Raw genomic sequence first — 17,109 nt, forward strand, 5'->3', positions numbered from 1 at the left:
GCCTTATATTCGATAGAATAAATCACAAAGGACCCTTTTTCCTCTCTTACATTGACCTAGAGAATACCTTGGAGCAATATCTTCCCGTTGTGAAAATTCCTTAAATTGTAGGTACCGGAATTTATTCCCCTAACTGATTATCAGTTTATTAATTTTCAAATTAATATCGAAGAAAACTCACTACAATTCTTCACAAAAAAATAAATACGTTGCGGAAAAATTAAATTGAAACTGAGAAATTCAAGCACACAATTAACACAGTTATTTTGGACTAATGTCCCCAGAAAAACCCTAAAGGGAAAACTGGTGCAGCAGATGAGGGTTTATTTTATTATGCAGCAAATCTGAGAATTACAACTGTTGGCCTCCCTGGCTCAACTCCAAAAATTATATCTCAGCTAGGAAAATTATTTTTCCCTCTCCCCAACTCAATTTGGCCCTCACAGGACAACTCGCACTCCCTAGGAAATTCGCTCAGCCAGTCTAGAAGTACGCACCACTGCCTCTAGATAAATCGATCTACCCTGAAACCCTTCCAAATGAGTCGTCTAGCCTGTATTTACCTCTGGAAACAATTTGCTAGGCCTCCTGGTGACAGATCTAGGCTCTAGTAGCTAAATCAAACCTCTTTGGGCAATTTGCAACTAGACAACTTGTACTGCACAACTCAGCCTCTCTATTGGGAAACTCGGCCTTCCTTCCCTTTTGCTGGAAACTAGAAAACCACTTGAGAATTCTTCTGGAAATTCTCTCTGCTTCTCCCTCAATCATTGATGCTCCTCAACTAGCTCAAATTCTTCCCTCATTGAATCACTGGGCACAGGTAAATTCGCACTGCCTGGATAATTTGCTCTCCCTCTTATGTGTCTCTCCTCATCCCATCAATATGCTCTTACAATTTCTCGTTGGAGCTTCTACAGCCACAATTAGATCCCCATCGACAGCTAAGATCATCCTTAGACTCAATCCATGTGAGTCTCTAGAGCATTCTCGATCATCCTCAATTAACTCCAATTAATTAATCAATTTTCCTAAGTTAGACTTAGGCATTTTTAAATATTAGTCAATTAATTTAATTGAGACGTTTCGCAAGCTTATCTCGCGAACCTTTTCTGGGTTTTGGAGAACTCGTGTTCTTTAGCCTCTTAGACACAAATCGAGACTAGAACACCTTTCCGATGCTACAAAAACTAACACTCCCTCTTAGCGAGGAAGGTGTTCTCTCCACCAATACTACTCTCCTACACCTAGACAATCCTGCGTTGTTGATGTCTAACTAACCTTCTCCACTTCTCCAAGCTAACCAATCTCCCTGTCATTGGAAATCACTATGATGATAATTTTGTCCATCATGCTACTGTGAAAACTCTAATCTACTCAAACTACTACTACTACTATGTTGCTATCTCTACACTACTACTGCAACTACTACAATAATGAGTCTAATCTCCCCAAAATCTAAAGTGCTAGCTTCCATAGGGTTGCTCCCTCTGAAGCTAGACTCCCTTTGAGTCTCGATCTCCCTATGAGAAATCTCTTTGCTCCCTCCTAGCAACTCGCACAGTCCTCCTACACTGGAAACTACACTGTGTAGCTCTGCGCTAGGAATCTTCTAGGTGGAACTGCATTTGCATACTGCGATTGGGCAATTCACACTGCCTGTATCACTCAACTGCCTCACGTGTACTGACTGCAACTAGTTGTGCAGTTGTCATATGACTGCATCCTGTTGACACTGTGTCATTGCAACTAGCTCTGCGTTGTCTCACGTGTACTAACTACAACTAGCTTTGTTGACACTAAATCCTAGTACTGTGATACTGTGGGCCTCTGTAGCAAAGGTGATGGTCTCGCTGCAACAATTTGGAACTGATCTGACTAATCTCCTTGTTGCAACCATGTTGGACCCTTCCCAGCTTGATATGCATAGGTATCAAGCTTCTCCTCCTCCCGGAGGTACTGTTGCTATCAACGTAAACTCCTCCAATCTAGGGATTAGTTCATCAATTTTTGTCAAAGTTGTTGTTTGCTCCTACTTCTTGTCCTTCTTCCTCTAGGGACATTGGGTGACATAGTATCCATACTCACAACACTTGAAGCACTTGATCTTCGACATATCTTTCTTCTTTCTTTCTCATTAAGTCTTGTCCCTGACTGGGACCCGTCTTTGCCTTTCCCTTGGATGCAAGGGCCACCTTTTCCTCATCCTCCTCTTGTTTCTATTCCTTCTTGCTACTGTTGGCAGTACCATTTGCAAGGATGAGTCTCATCTCCTCTTGAATGAAGTCACTCCATAGACAATGCCATCCAGGTAGCATGTCTCACCCATAAATAAGTTGGACAAAAGTATGGCACTCCATGGTTAAACCATTGAGAGTTGTTCTAACTAGCTCACTATCTAATGGTTTTTCTCCAATGACTACAAGTTCATCTCTGACATTCTGAATCCTAGTGAGGTAGGATGTAACGCCTTCTCCCTTCTACATTCTAGTGGTCCTCAGCTTCTCCTTGAGAATCATCTTCCGATTCTCTGATGGATTCTCATACAACTTTACTACGACATCCCACATTTCCTTTGTTGTGTTAAGTGTAGCAATATGTGGAATGATATGATCCCAAACGCCATCTAGGATCATCCTCTTAGCCTTGGCCATTTCTTTCTTGTACCTTGCTTGTTGTTGAGCATCTGTAGGTATGGCAATAGTGTTCTCCACATACTCCTTTGAAGGAAGCTCATCTAACAAGTACAACATTCTAGCCTTCCATACACCAAAATTGTAGGCTCCATCTAGTCTGTCTTGATCCCTAAGTCTTGTTGTGGCCATCCCTGCGAAACTCAAATAAATTGTAGGTTTAGCTTGGAAACCTCCTTCTCTTTCTTGCTCGACCTCTCTTCTGCTACTTGCACTCCTTGAGGAATGCACGAATCTGCCTCCGGATGTCCTCCAGTTAATACTCTACATTCCGCTAGTCGTTGAGACTACTCACTCAACCTTCCAAATATCCTTCTTCGAGAACTGGCACACAATCTGCAACCTCTACAACTCAAACTAGCTAGTCTGGCAAACTTGCACTGGCAATTTTCTTTGCCTGCTACAGCCTACTGCAACTGGAAATCTCAAATCTCCTCCTAGGAATTGGATCTAGAAACCCTCTGAGAAATTCTGGAAATTTCTCTTAGTGTTCTTCTCTCTTCCTATCCCTACACAGATCTGCAATTGAAACCCTTGCTGCAAAAACTTTTGTGCCCAGATTTGCTCAATGAACTAACTAATCTGCTCATCGGAACCCTTTATCCGGGAAATCCATAGCCTGAAAATTCTGCTTCTGAGGCTATTCGAATTTTTTCTTGCACCTGCACCTGGAAATCGAACCTCTTTACCTCTGCAATGTGCACTCCTGGCTGGCCTATGCAGATTTGGAGAAAGTGCTTCAGATCTCCCTCTGAAACTGCACGATTTCTCTTCCTCTCGCCTTTGAGCCTCTAATCTAATCAACAGCGCTCTGATACCAAGTGAAAATTCCTTAAATTGTAGCTATTGTAATTTACTCTCCTAACCGATAATCTATTTATTAATTTTCTAATTAATATTGAATAAATCTTACTGCAATTCTTAACAAAAAAATAAATACATTGCGGAAAAATTAAACTGGGACTGAGAAATTCAAGCACACAATTAACATAGTTATTTTGGACTAATGACCTCAGAAAAACCTCGAAGGGGATATCGGTGCAACAAATGAGGGTGCATCTTATTATGCAGCAAATCTGATAATTACAACTGCTAGCCTCCCTGGCTCGGCTCCAAAAATTATATCTCAACTAGGAAAATTACTTTTCCCTCTCCCCAACTCAATCTGGCTCTCACTAGGAAACTCGCATTCCCTGGAAAATTTGCTCAGCGAATCTGGAAGCACGCATTGTTGCCTCTAAATAAATCGATCTGCCCTGAAACCCTCTCCAGATGACTCGTCGTGCCTATATTTACCTATGGAAACAATTTGCTAGGCCTCCTAGAGATAGATCCGGGCTCTAGCAGCTGAATTGAGCCTCTCTGGGCAATTCGCTCTGGCAACCGGACAACTCGTACTGCAGAACTCAGCCTCTCTGCTTTAGCAAAGACCCTAGTTATGATACCGATAAGGAGGATGAGGTTAGGGTTAGTCTTCCCTTTCTTCAGGACATTACTCATAATGATATATCTATCGATAACCTTGAAAGGGAAGATCATAGTTTTCCCTTGCATGAAGAAGGGCAGTTGAAGGAAATTGACTATCATTTTAACAAAGGCCCAATCTATTATACTGATGATGACATTGACAATGGCCTTGCTTCTCCTTGCCCTCTTTATGATCCTAGGAGTACAATTGAATCATCTATGGACCATTGCCTCATCCCTTTTCATATAATCACTGATGATGAGTCTTTTCCCCCTCCCGAGTGTGATCATTGGGAGAATCAACCTATTGACCATAATCCCTCGTGCTACCCCCCTCCTTTTCCTTCCCACGGTGACTTTAAAGCAAGCATGAGGCCTCGCACCGCTAAGAAGGATTGCGATAATGAGTTCATGAGCTCAATTGTTCGATCATCCATTCTCTGTTTGCAGGAAAGGCTCTGGCTCTCCAAGTTGGTGCCCTTCCCTTCATCCATAGCTCCCTTCTATAATATATGGATATCATATTTTCCCACTTCCCACCCTTGTGGCCTTCCATATGATTCTTCCTATCTTTACTTTTGGATTTCTTGCATTAGTAATCATAGGGGCAAGTGTTCTCATATTGATTGGATAATATGTTGGTTGCATTGGATCTATGATTACACTTAGTATTTGCACAATGTAACATGCGCGTTAGAGTAGGATGAATTGCATATTAATTTTGCATTAGAATTTAATATCATGTTATGTTCTCATGCTAGATTAGGTGCATTTAGATTAAAATTGCACTTTAGAGTAGATTTTATTTCTTGTTTGATTTAATTGGCTAACAAAGGCATGGGCAATCAAAGGACGCCTTCAACACATTCTACCCCAGTTGGCTTTGTCTATGATGTGTACGTAACAAGTCAGCGATTCCAAAAGATTGTTGGTGTTCTCATGACCTCCCCGTTCAAGTACATGGTTCGAGGACTCTGTTGAGAGCTCATGTCCCAGATGGAGCCAGATGTTACCCACCACCATTGGGTGACCCCTATAGGAGAAATTTTCTCCTAGATTTGTCTTCAACTGGCAACAAGCAACCCCTTACAGCCACCTGATACCTCGATGTTCTACCATTCTTTGCCACTTGAGCCAATTGTTGTGTATCGTATGTTTGAAGGTGGGCCATCCAACCCCGGAGGCATGATTTTTCATAATGTAATTGGATGTTTATGCTTGCTTTTCTTGGGCACACCTGGGCATGGATTATTTGGCAACTTGGAAGAAGAAAGGGCTTCAAATGTACTCTTGTTTCCTTGCCTCAACTTGGGGGTTAACCTTGTATCCTAGCCTCGAGGGCTCTCCTTTAGTGGCAACTAGCTTTAGGAGTGGCACTACATGGGAAACCTTGAATTTTGGTTGCGTGGTCCCACTTCCTGATACCACATATCTCACTCCCCGCCGCTCATTACAAGCCCTTCTCATATTTTCCCCATCTGGGTCCACATTTATCCATTCCATCCACAAGGTGTTAACATCACCCTCCACACCTTGCATCAGACCTGGAACAACGCCCTAGAGGTTGATGCAGCTAAAGCCAAAGATAAAAGCATAATATGGCCACATACAATAGGAAATGTACCGCAAGATGCAAAAGATGGTCAGGACAATAAAATTTAGCACATGGGCAAAATCCAAACATGAGCTCTACCCCCTATCACTATGGCCACCCTGGTTCCTAGGGCCCCTATGTGTGTCCCTTTCATCATTAAGGAACCCATGAACGTCCCAACCCCTGATGGGTGATGAACTACCCTACCTTAACAAGGTAATCATTGTTATATCTTACACTTCCTGATGTCATCTCCTTGAGCCCTGAGCAGTAAAATGAAGAAAAATCAATAAAAGGCAAAAGGCAAATGCAGAAGGGTGGAAAAACAAAGGTTGAGGTAACTCATGTACCATGATTGCTCACTCCTTACATTCATACACACTACTTGTGGGCCTCCTCCATCCTAGCCACTCTTGTACCATGGCATGTGGCTTGGAGCCTTCCCTTCGTCCCCACTCTGTTCCATCATCATTTCATCTGACACTTGCCATTTGGTGGGTGTACCTTGGATATGGCATTCCCTTATAGGTTGAAACCACCTAATAGGGTCCTTCATTAACCTCTCTTGCCAAGGAAACACCTGGCATGTCTAAAGCCCCAAATTTGGAAGAGAAACCCACTATAAAGTGTCCACCTTTTCCCTTGATTAGCAAGCTTATTTACTCAATTGCACTAATGAATTATTATATTGGAAGGTGAAGAGACGCATTGGACCTTATACAGGATTGCAGGTGGGTTTTCATCTTGGACTTGGCCTCCCTATATGGGATCCAAGCCCTCCAGAAGATCGCAATGGCATTTATCGGGTGAGTGTTGAGAGCCATGGGCCTCCAGCCATGTTAAAAATTGATTACCACGCCATGGGCTTCTTTAGCACCACTACTTGCTTGTTAGTGCCCCAGTTATACAGAGATGATGATGCACTTGGACCACGTTACCCAACAGGCTACACATTGCACCCGACACTTGGCAGTTGATCCAGGGCCCTGAGGAGGTTGTCTTTCCCAGGGAGACATGGGAGAGAATGTGTCATCTTCTAGCCCTCATTGATATAGCATCGACTTGATTATGAGCCACTTGGAGACCCATGAGACCCATTTGGAGCCCACAGAGCCCAAATATTCTTTGTACATGTTTTGCAGCATTTGGAGGGCATCCCCCTCCTATTCATCATTTTTGAGGCCCTCACTCTCATCCTTAGCACATGAGGCCTCAATGTTGCCCTTCTAGGCCTCCACATCATCCTTGTGTGGGCTTAAGAAGGCTTATTCGACTTAATTTTTGAGCTATCAGGGTTGGCTTATGACAATGGATGGGTTACTTGACATTTTAGGCATAGGAAGGGCTTTGTCTTTTAATTTTTGAACTCATAACTCATGTATAAATATATGAGACCTAGTCTCATTCTATCATCACACTTTGGATTTGGATATCTCTTCTTGAGAATTTCATATCTGCAATTAGTGGACGGATTTGGATGATTTAGATGTAGTTAGATGTTTGCAAAACTTCGCTATATCTCTTGTGTTAGTTTTTGATGATCGGGTAGCATCGGACAGGTGTTCTAGTCTCGACATTGGTCAAAGAGGCTAAGAAACACTAGAGCTCCAAAACCCAAAAAAAGTTTTAGGAGAAAACGCCTAGAGATGGCTCAATTAAGTTAATTAGTTAGCAATTAAACTTTTCCTAAGTCTAACTTGGGAAAGATGATTAATTAACAGGAATTAATTGAGAAAGGTGAGAATTCTCTAGAGACTCACATGGATCAACTCAGAAATGATCTAAGTCGTTCATGAGGACTTAATCATGGTCATTGGTGAGCCAACGAGAGATTATAAGAGGAGATCGATGGGGTTGGAGCAAAACACACTTGACAGACCAATTTCCTTGACAAATCAAGCTATTCGACAGCAGCGACTGAGCAAGGAAGAGAAGTTCGGGCCAAAGGGGAAGCAAAGTCAGTGAGGGGCAGACACTGTGATTCCGGAGAGACAGCAGCAAGTGACAAAAGTATTTCACAGTGAAGTTGCGCAGGGGTTGCACAATAGCTTCAGAAGGTCAACTAAACTTCTAGAGGCCAAGATAATTTTACAGAGGGCTAGAGAGTCACTTCCAACAACAAAGACAGGCAACACAACTTCATTTATCACTGATCTAAGCCACACATGTGAGGGTCTATGAAGAGGCAGCGCAGAACGACCTGCACAAGGGTTGGACAGCTAGTTTTTTAGAGGGGTCCAGATGTTGAGATTGCTTGTGGAGAGAAAAATTCCTCCCTAATTATTTTTGTCATATATTTGTTGATTGGATAGCTAGTTCGGCATCCATAGATTGTAGTCAAAATTTCACTATTGCACAATAATAAAACCCTCATCTGCTGCACCGGTTTCCCACATTGGGTTTTTCCAGGGATAATTGTCCAAAAATAACAGTGTCATAATTTTTGTGTGTGCTATATATTTCTCAATTTCCAGCATTTTATTTTTCCGCAACGTTTTTATTGTGAAGAAATTGCATTGTGATTAATTCATTATTTTGTCATAACAAAATAAACTACATATTTAATCAGTTAGAAGAATTAATTCCAATTGTTGCATTTCAAGGAAAATTTCACATGGTATCAGAGCAAGTTTGACAGATCAGTGGCTCAGAGACAAAGAGGGAGAAATTCACAGTTCAGAGGGAGCAGCAGCACAATTTCTCCAGATTTGTGTAGAGCTAGCCAGGCAGTTCGAACTGTTGGGCAGAGGGATCGATTTTCCAATGCAAGTGGCAGGAAAATTCGCAGAGCCCAGTAGCAGTTCCAACAGGCAGTGGTGAAGCTGGAAAGTAATTACGGTGAAGCAGATCAGTGAATTCGCAGAGAAAATCTGGGCACGGTTGTTTTTGCAACAGTTTTGCAGTAGCAAAATCAGCGCTGGGTGAATGAGAGATTGCACACATTGAGGAATTTTTCTCAAAGGTTTTCCAGTTTCAGTCTTGAAACAAATCCTAAATTTCTAGTTGCAAGGGCAGAACTAGTAGGCAAAACTATGCATTCCAAGAAGGAGTGTGAATTGCAGAGTAGGTAGCCAAGCAGGAGAGGAGGAGATTCCTATTTATTTCCCAGTTGTGAGTTTTGTAGAAAATGGCCTCAACAAAACTGCGAGATCAGGATAGGCTAGAAGGTGCATCCAACTACATTATCTAAAAAGCCAAAATGTCTTTCCTACTAGATGAGCATGGTCTGAAGACGTACACAGAGAGAGATGTAGCCATACCTATAGACCCGCAGCAGCTAGAGAATTACAGAAAGGAGATGGCCAAGGTGAAGCGATTGATTCTCGACAATGTTTGAGATTATATAGTCTCACACTTATCGGCCAAGAATACAACCAAAGAAATGTGGGATGCTATTGCAACGATATATCAAAATCCTTCCAAGAACCAAAAGATGTATCTACAGGAGAAGTTGAGGACCACCAGGATGCAGAAGGGTGAAGGGGTTACTCCTTTCTCCCTAGAATTCAGAATGTCCGAGATGAGCTTGCAGCATTTAGAGTTGCTCCTCTAGAAGGTGAGTTGGTGCATATAGCCATTAATGGATTCACACTAAAATGGGCGACTTTCATCCAAGGTATTACTAGACGAGATCAGGTGCCTGGCTAGGATCAATTTTGGGTTGATTTCACACACGAAGAAATGAGGTTCGCTCTAATTGAGAGAAACATCAGTGGCAACAGTGGCAGAGGATCGAAGAGTGTGAAGGAGGAGAAGAATGTAGCCCTTGCATCGAAGGGGAAGGCAAAGAAAGGTCCCAATAAGGGACAAGGCTCACAGGGAGGAGAAAATAAGAAAAGGGACCTCTCAAAGATCAAATGCTTCAGATATGGTGAGTTTGGTCACTACCGATTGTCCTCGAAGGAAGAAGGACAAGAAGGAGAAGCAGGAGTAGGTAGCAGCTTCGGTAAAGATTGATCAATTGTCCTCAAGGTTGGAGGAAGACTTTGCTCCATATGCAGTATACCTCCAAGAAAGAGGTGGGGCGATATCGAGCTATAGTTCCTAGAGTTGCAGAGGTTTGGGCAGGGTCCATCAAGGTGAGCATCAAACAAGTGTTTCCTCAAGGATCATTACCCTTGCTACAGGGGCCCAAAGTATTTAGTAGTAGTATGGATTAGTGTTAGGTGGTGTAGTCAAATCTTGAGGGACAGTCGCAGTACTAGTTGCAGTTAGATGTTGAGGAGCACAGTGCAGTTGTAGTGCAAATAGACTTAGTAGGTAGTGCAGAGATTGGTAGCAGTCAGTGACTTAGGAGACAATTGCAGTCCATAGATACAGTTGATTTAGAGGTTTCAGTTATAGTTGCAGCAACAGCATGAGATCAGTAGATGTAGCACAGAGAAAAGTTCGCAGCAGTACAGGTTGTACAGTGCAATGTAAGCAGCAGTGCAGATGCAGTATGGTTCAGCTCAGAGTTGCGCAGTAGTTGGTGGGCAGTGACAAGTTATCACAGTTGTCGGACATCAGCAGCGTGTATGGGAGATGTTATGAGATCGTCTAGAACACTGTCCTCGCTAAGAGGGAGCATTAGTTTTTGATGATTGGGTAGCATCGGACAAGCGTTCTAGTCTCAACATTGGTCAAAGAAGCTAAAAAACACTAGAGCTCCAGAACCCAGAAAAGGTTTCGGGAGAAAACACCTAGAGATGGCTCAATTAAGTTAATTAGTTAGTAATTAAATTTTTCCTAAGTCTAATTTAGGAAAAATGATTAATTAACACGAATTAATTGAGAAAGATGAGAATAATCTTGAAACCCACATGGATCAACTTAAAAATAACCTTAGTCATTGATGAGAACTTAATTATGGTCATTGGTGAGCCAACGAGAGATTATATGAGGAGGTCGATGGAGTTGGAGCAAAACACACTCGACAGATTGATTTCCTTGGCAGATCAAGCTATCCAGCGGCAACAAATGAGCAGGGAAGAGAAATTAGAGCCAGAGGGGAAGCAGAGTCAATGAGGGGCAGAGACAATAATTCGGCAGGAGATTCCAGTTCCGAAGAGACAACAGCAAGTAACAAAAGTATTCCATAGTGAATTTGCGCAGGGTTTGCGCATTAGATTCAGCAGGTAGTTCGATTTATCTAGGAGGGAGATCAATTCAACTTCCAGAGGCCGAGAAAATTTTCTAAAGGGTCGAAAAGTCACTTCCAGTAGTAGAGACAGGCAAGACAGCTTGATGTGTGCCTGATCTTAGCCACACATGTGAGCAGTGTTGTGGGGGAGCGCCCCCCCCCCCTCGCTCCCGCTCCCGATCCGCGCTCCGGGCGGGAGCGACTCGGGAGCGGGTCGGGAGCGCGCTCCCTAAAAAAAAATTCGCTCCCTGCGTTTTCGGGAGCGTTTTGCCTTTTTTGCATTTTTTTTTTTTGTAGTAATGTTCGAAATGCAATTTTTTTTGAAAGAAACAAATAGTTTTTGAGTGGGGCAACTTAATGATCAAGTCTAGGCCCTAGTATTGATATGCTATTCATGGTAATGTTAAATTCTTAAAGTAAAAGTGACATTTTCTTTAATTTTCATTTTCATCCTTTTACTTAAATTTTTAACATTACCATGAAATGACTCAGGATGTTTGAGAGTGGTTTCGTCCTCATTGGATTTCATATGGAGAAAGTAGAATTTTAGATTTCATTCAAAATCCAGCAGACTTATCAGTTTTTCAGGATTTCAGGATTGGGGGATTGCAATGTTTCCATTGAATTTTGTCATGTATTAGGGTATGGAACTCATATTTAATCAAGAGTACCAATCCCTCTATGTACCTTGATGTTAGTGACATTGGTTGTCGAACTCCTCTATCATGACCCTTCTAAAAATGTACGCATCACTCAAACAAAATCTTGACTTGACATGCTATGCTTTTTCTATCTTATGTTAATGCTTAGAGGGTGATATTAATGACAAAGATCCCTATACAGATACAAAGGTAATGACAAAGATACCTCTGGATATTAATGCTTGGAGGGTGATATTAATGACAAAGATCCTGATTTTGCAACAAGACTAAAAAATTAGACATTTCTCGTGGTGGCAAGAGGCCCAAGCATAAGAAATAGATAACAGATTTACTTCTCTTTTCTAGTTTCTAGTAGCTTTTATAACTATTGACTCTTTCATATTTATTATGATATTTTTTTAAACAATATATGACAATTTAAGTTTGAAGTTGGCAATTATAACTCATTAGTAATGAATTATGAATATGATGCTTCATGAAAGTTGAAAGTTGTTTCATTTCATTTCATTTTATAACATTTCATTTCATGTTAGATATTATTTGTTGTAATGGTTACACTTAGCTTACAAGTACAACTTTGGTGATCAATGATGATAAATGTTATATATTGAATTTTGAAAGCTTGAAACTTTAAGATTGATGAATCATGAGACTCAATATGTTGTATGTTACTATGTTACTAACTTGCGGACGTGGTTGATGAAGATTATAACTTCTAGATGATTGTTGTTATATGGTTCAATCTATGCTTTTTTATGTTTTTTATATCTAATTCATCATTCTACATGTTTTTGTTGACATATATGTATCAAAAATTAAAAAATATAAAAAATATATATATTTTTAAAAAATCGCTCCGGGATTCGCTCCCAAACCGGGAGCTTCTGAAAATGGTCGCTCCCGCTCCCGCTCCCCGCTTCCGCTCCCGCTCCCAAGTAACATTGCATGTGAGGTTTTGTGCAGAGGCAGTGCAGAACGACCTGCGCAAGTGTTGGACGACCAATTTTTCAAAGGGATCCAAACATCGAGATTACTTGTGAAGAGAGAGAATTTTCTCTCTAATTATTTTTTTTAGACATTTGTTGATTGGATAGCCAGCTGGGCATCCATAGATTGTACTCAGAATTTCACTGTTGCACAATAATAAAACCCTCATCTGTTGCACCAGTTTTCCCACATTAGGTTTTTCTGGGGACAATTTTTCCAAAAATAACGATGTCATAGTTTTTGTGTGTGTGCTCTATATTTCTCAATGTGCAGCATTTTTATTATGAAGAAATTGCAGTGTGATTAATTCGTTATTTTGTCGTAACAAAATAAACTAATTACTAAATCAATTAGAAGAATTAATTCCAGTTGTTGCATTTCAAGGAAAATTTCACATCTTGGAGGTTCCTTTTAGCATTATTATGGATGGATATATTCTTCATTGTATTGTAAGTACGATTTAATGCAATATTTCTGATTTTTTATTAATGTCTAATGCATGGAATGTTGTCTCATGGTTTTTAATGTGCCCTAATTAATGAAATTTTGTCTAAACATTGAAACTATTGGAAAATTTTGCATGTGTTTCACATGGATAATGAATGAATGAATGTTCCTAGAGGATTTGTTGTATTCGCATCCTTGAAACTCCATTAATAATTGCCGTCGAAGTATAAATATCTAGAAGTGTTGTGTTGCTGCTTCATTAGGGCTAGCAAAGCTACTTCTAGGTCTCCTTGAAGAGCGAGTTACCTTCTCAAGATTATCTTTGACTCCTATTCTCCCAATTCCTAGGCATTGGTCCTAAGTCCTTGGTGATCACCTTTAAATTGAAAATCATCATTCTTCTCACCTCTTTGCACCTCTTTTCCTCGTCCCTTTAAGGATAAGGAGGTTTCTCTAGGGCTTGGTGTGAAATTCATTAGAGGAAGGTGTTTTGAATTTCACTTGGATAGAACTCTTCCTTCCTGTCTCCTCTAGTGATCTTCAAGTTTTGGTGGATTTCCCACAATGGAATCTCTGGAAATTCAATGCCCTAGCCATCAACCAAGAGGGAACCCTAGAAGCTAATCCTTCAACTTGTGGATTTCTTCGAGGCATTTGCTTTAGTACCCATTGGAGTAAATCATAAATTGTCTTTTCTCTTGTCTACCTTGACCTCAGATGAGCTCATATATCATGAAATGTCTCAACCCTAGGCCTCATGTAGCCTTCGTTTCAAGGGGTTTTTCATGGAAAGTCTTACTATCTTTTCCCAAAGCTCACACTCTTGTTGAACCTTTCCATTGAATGAGCCACCTTACCTCACTCCAAGCCTATCATTGACATATCTATCACAAGTGAGGTTTACTAGGACTCCTCCCGTCGGTGAAAATCCAATAAGAGAAGGGGACTTAGGTTGTGGTGACATGGGCCTCTGTCCCAGGGTGTTGTTGTGCCCTCTAGCTTTTGCATGTCTAGAAGGCCTGCTAGTTTGTGCAGTAACACCACCCTAACCTCATGCGCCTAGAATCAAGCACATGTGGCATGCCCCCACACCTCTCTCAAGTGAAGCAACTTTACCCGTCGTCCACAATCCACTGCTCATATTCTCCCACTTATCACAGAAATTATCCGGTATGGATTCATGCTAGAATAATTTATAACTTTTCACTGCATGCCAACCTCTCAGTAAGTCATAATTCTTTTCCTTATGTTGAGAATTACTTTTCCCAGATGATTAAAATGTGAATGAAAGCAAATTGAGAAACTGTAAGAAACAACTCTCCATCATCTGCCTCTTCTCACAGCTTAATATGAGGAATAGGAAACTGAAACTCATGAATAATCTATATTATAAAGTTCCATATACATGAACCACCACCATTCTAAATAGTTTCATTTTAGGCAGGAATGTATATTATGGTGTATGCATTTGAAAAGGTAAAATGCTATCCAGCACCTGCCCTATTTTCACAGTTCAATATGAAGAATAGGGAACTCAAGAATAAACTATGTTCTAAGAGCTTTACATATACAAACCACCACCATTCCAAGTAGTTTCATTTTAGTCATCTCGCATTCCTTGTAATCAATTTATATAAAACATAATATGCAGTCATGCATAAAATTTGTGTACATGTTTTGAAAGGATCAAGTAAAATGAGCTCAAAGTTACTGAGTCGTTCATGCGTCTCTCCTCAAAACTAGGAAGTCGTAGCAAAATGCATAACTAACCTTTGACATACAGCCAAGAGGAAATAGTAGCTTTCTCAGTTGTTCCTGTGAAAGGTGAGAAAGAAAGTATGTTTGATCTTTCACCTGCATTAGAATACCCAGAATAAGTTACAATCGATAAGTCTGACACAAAGGAAAGTCCATTTAAACATAAAAGAATAGAAGTAAACCCATTCAACATATCAATCACAGAAAAATTACAATCTATATGCAAGCATAAATACATCTACATACCACATTAAACATGACAGAAAGGACGCCTAGTCTGATTAAACCAGCTACAATGAGGAGATGAAAAATGGCATAACTTACTTATCCCATGCCATGTCGATAATTTCCAACTTGATGGTGAACTTATTTTAAATTAGATTATTATCAGGACACAAAACACATGACCAACAAATGCTTCACCTTCAATCCAAATATTATTAAGAAGTAAATGAGGACACAATAAATAGCATGCAAGGATATAGAGAATAAAAATAGGGCATGCATTTCTAAGAATTGACCTCATCCGCAGATAAATGTAGAACAGAAGATCTAGTCTTGCACTCTAGACTCATAATTTTCACATGAATTAGATTATTATCAGGACACAAAACACATGACCAACAAATGCTTCACCTTCAATCCAAATATTATTAAGAACTAAATGAGGACACAATAGCATGCAAGGATATAGAGAATAAAAATAGAGCATGCATTTCTAAGAATTGACCTCATCTGCAGATAAATGTAGAACAGAAGATTTAGTCTCGCCCTCTACACTCATATGTTTAACATGAGCATAATGCCCAGAGGCCACATATTCAAAATCCATGTTGTTGATGAAATCTAAGAAGGCACCTGCAACCCAATGAAGATCCAAAAAAAAAACTTTTCTTTTAAAACTAAGTATCCAGCCTAAAAGATAATCTGACAAAAGTCTATATGTATCATAAAGTAGCATACCAAATTTGATTCTTGTGTTGCAAAGAACATCAGGATTAGGAGTCCGGCCACTTTTATACTCAGAAATGATGTGAGACACCTTACAAAATATCAAAAGATCCATATGTTAGAATATAAGACCAGAGAAAAGACGTTTAAAAACAAAAACACTAGAGAGAATAAAGGCATAATAAACACAAGAAAATAGCATTGCAGTCATAATGACCTTAACAAAATAAAACATTCTAAAGATACACAAAAATTTGATTGAGAAACACATTATCCATGGATGCAGTAAGAGGGGAGGCAGGAGTGGGAGGGATTATATTTGATCTCAAAGGAAAAGAAGGAAATTCCTATGCTTGGGGTCAGGAAAGATAACAAATCGCGAGGTTGAAGCACTCGCTCTTTTTTTGGGACTGAAGCTAATTGATGCAAGAACATATAAAAGAATAATTGTCATTGGCGACTCAAAAATGATCATCAAAATCCCTCAAAAATGATTTGGGCGAAGTAGTAGTCTTTCAAGAACCATTCTCAGAATCAGCAAAGAGGTAGCAAGATTTGAAAGGGTTGAATATTATCATGTTCTTAGAGCACTGAATGGAAGGCCAACAGATTAGCCAATGAAGCATGCAGGGTAGAACAAAGTGTTACGAGAAATAATCAAGGCACACAAACGATAATAATACCCTAACTAATTAATGAAGTTTAAATTTTAAAAAAAAGTTAAGAGGTATTTACTATTAACCAATGCACCCCTAATAATCATGAGAGAATCATAAAAGTTATGAAAGTATACATGCTAATGCAAGGGGTTTCAACCCGCATGCAATGCCCACATACATTCACGCAACAGGAGGTACCACACATTATAGGAAGTCTCAGCGGAGTTTTAATCAACCATTCATCCAATGAACTTCTAGTGCAGCTGGGAAAATGCTTTCCCGGGTCAAATTTCTGGTTTTGTTATTCTAGGAGGAATTTTGCTACATCATTTCGAGGGTGTTTCAATCTTGGGAATTCCCTCAGGAGCTCTGTTACCGCTGCAGTTGTTAGCTCAATTAGCTCTGTGGCTTGGGCAGAGGCCCACAGTTCTTTGAGGTTCCGGTTGGAATTTCAATTGGCATCCTGCCAATTATGGGATAGTGAGCTCTTTGCTTTGCACTTCTTGCAATGAATTCCGAAATGCAGACAAACTACAGAATTCAGAGGGAACTCGATTGGCACTGGGTATGTTTTGCCTACTCTTATTCAATTTCAGGATTTGTTGTGGATGGAGGAGGGTGGAACACCATAGTGTGGTTTTTGAAGCACCCAGCGAATTTGGGACACAAACATGAAGGGAGATGAATAGGGTGCAAAATTTCAGAGCTAAAACGACAACTTAAGACCCAGGAAATTCTATCTCCAGAAAATAAGTCTGTCACTGCAAAA

At 40.3% G+C, this 17,109-nt stretch overlaps 1 protein-coding gene across 1 annotated transcript in view; it reads right to left on the reverse strand.

The window, feature by feature from the left end:
* LOC149153392 (uncharacterized) overlaps positions 1 to 17,109 on the reverse strand; it is a 309,398-nt gene that overhangs the window by 171,779 nt on the left and 120,510 nt on the right. The window contains exons 3-5 of the mRNA XM_089438778.1: positions 15,694 to 15,772; positions 15,461 to 15,588; positions 14,743 to 14,826 (exon numbers count right to left, since the gene is read on the reverse strand). Of these exons, the coding sequence (XP_089294904.1) occupies positions 14,743 to 14,826; positions 15,461 to 15,562 (186 nt within the window). The 5' untranslated portion in view covers positions 15,563 to 15,588; positions 15,694 to 15,772. The remainder of the gene's footprint in view (positions 1 to 14,742; positions 14,827 to 15,460; positions 15,589 to 15,693; positions 15,773 to 17,109) is intronic.

The sequence above is a fragment of the Pinus tabuliformis genome, chromosome 9, assembly GCF_031772625.1.
Source record: "Pinus tabuliformis cultivar Carrire ecotype Pingquan chromosome 9, CPIR1, whole genome shotgun sequence".
Classification (NCBI taxonomy): Eukaryota; Viridiplantae; Streptophyta; class Pinopsida; order Pinales; family Pinaceae; genus Pinus; species Pinus tabuliformis.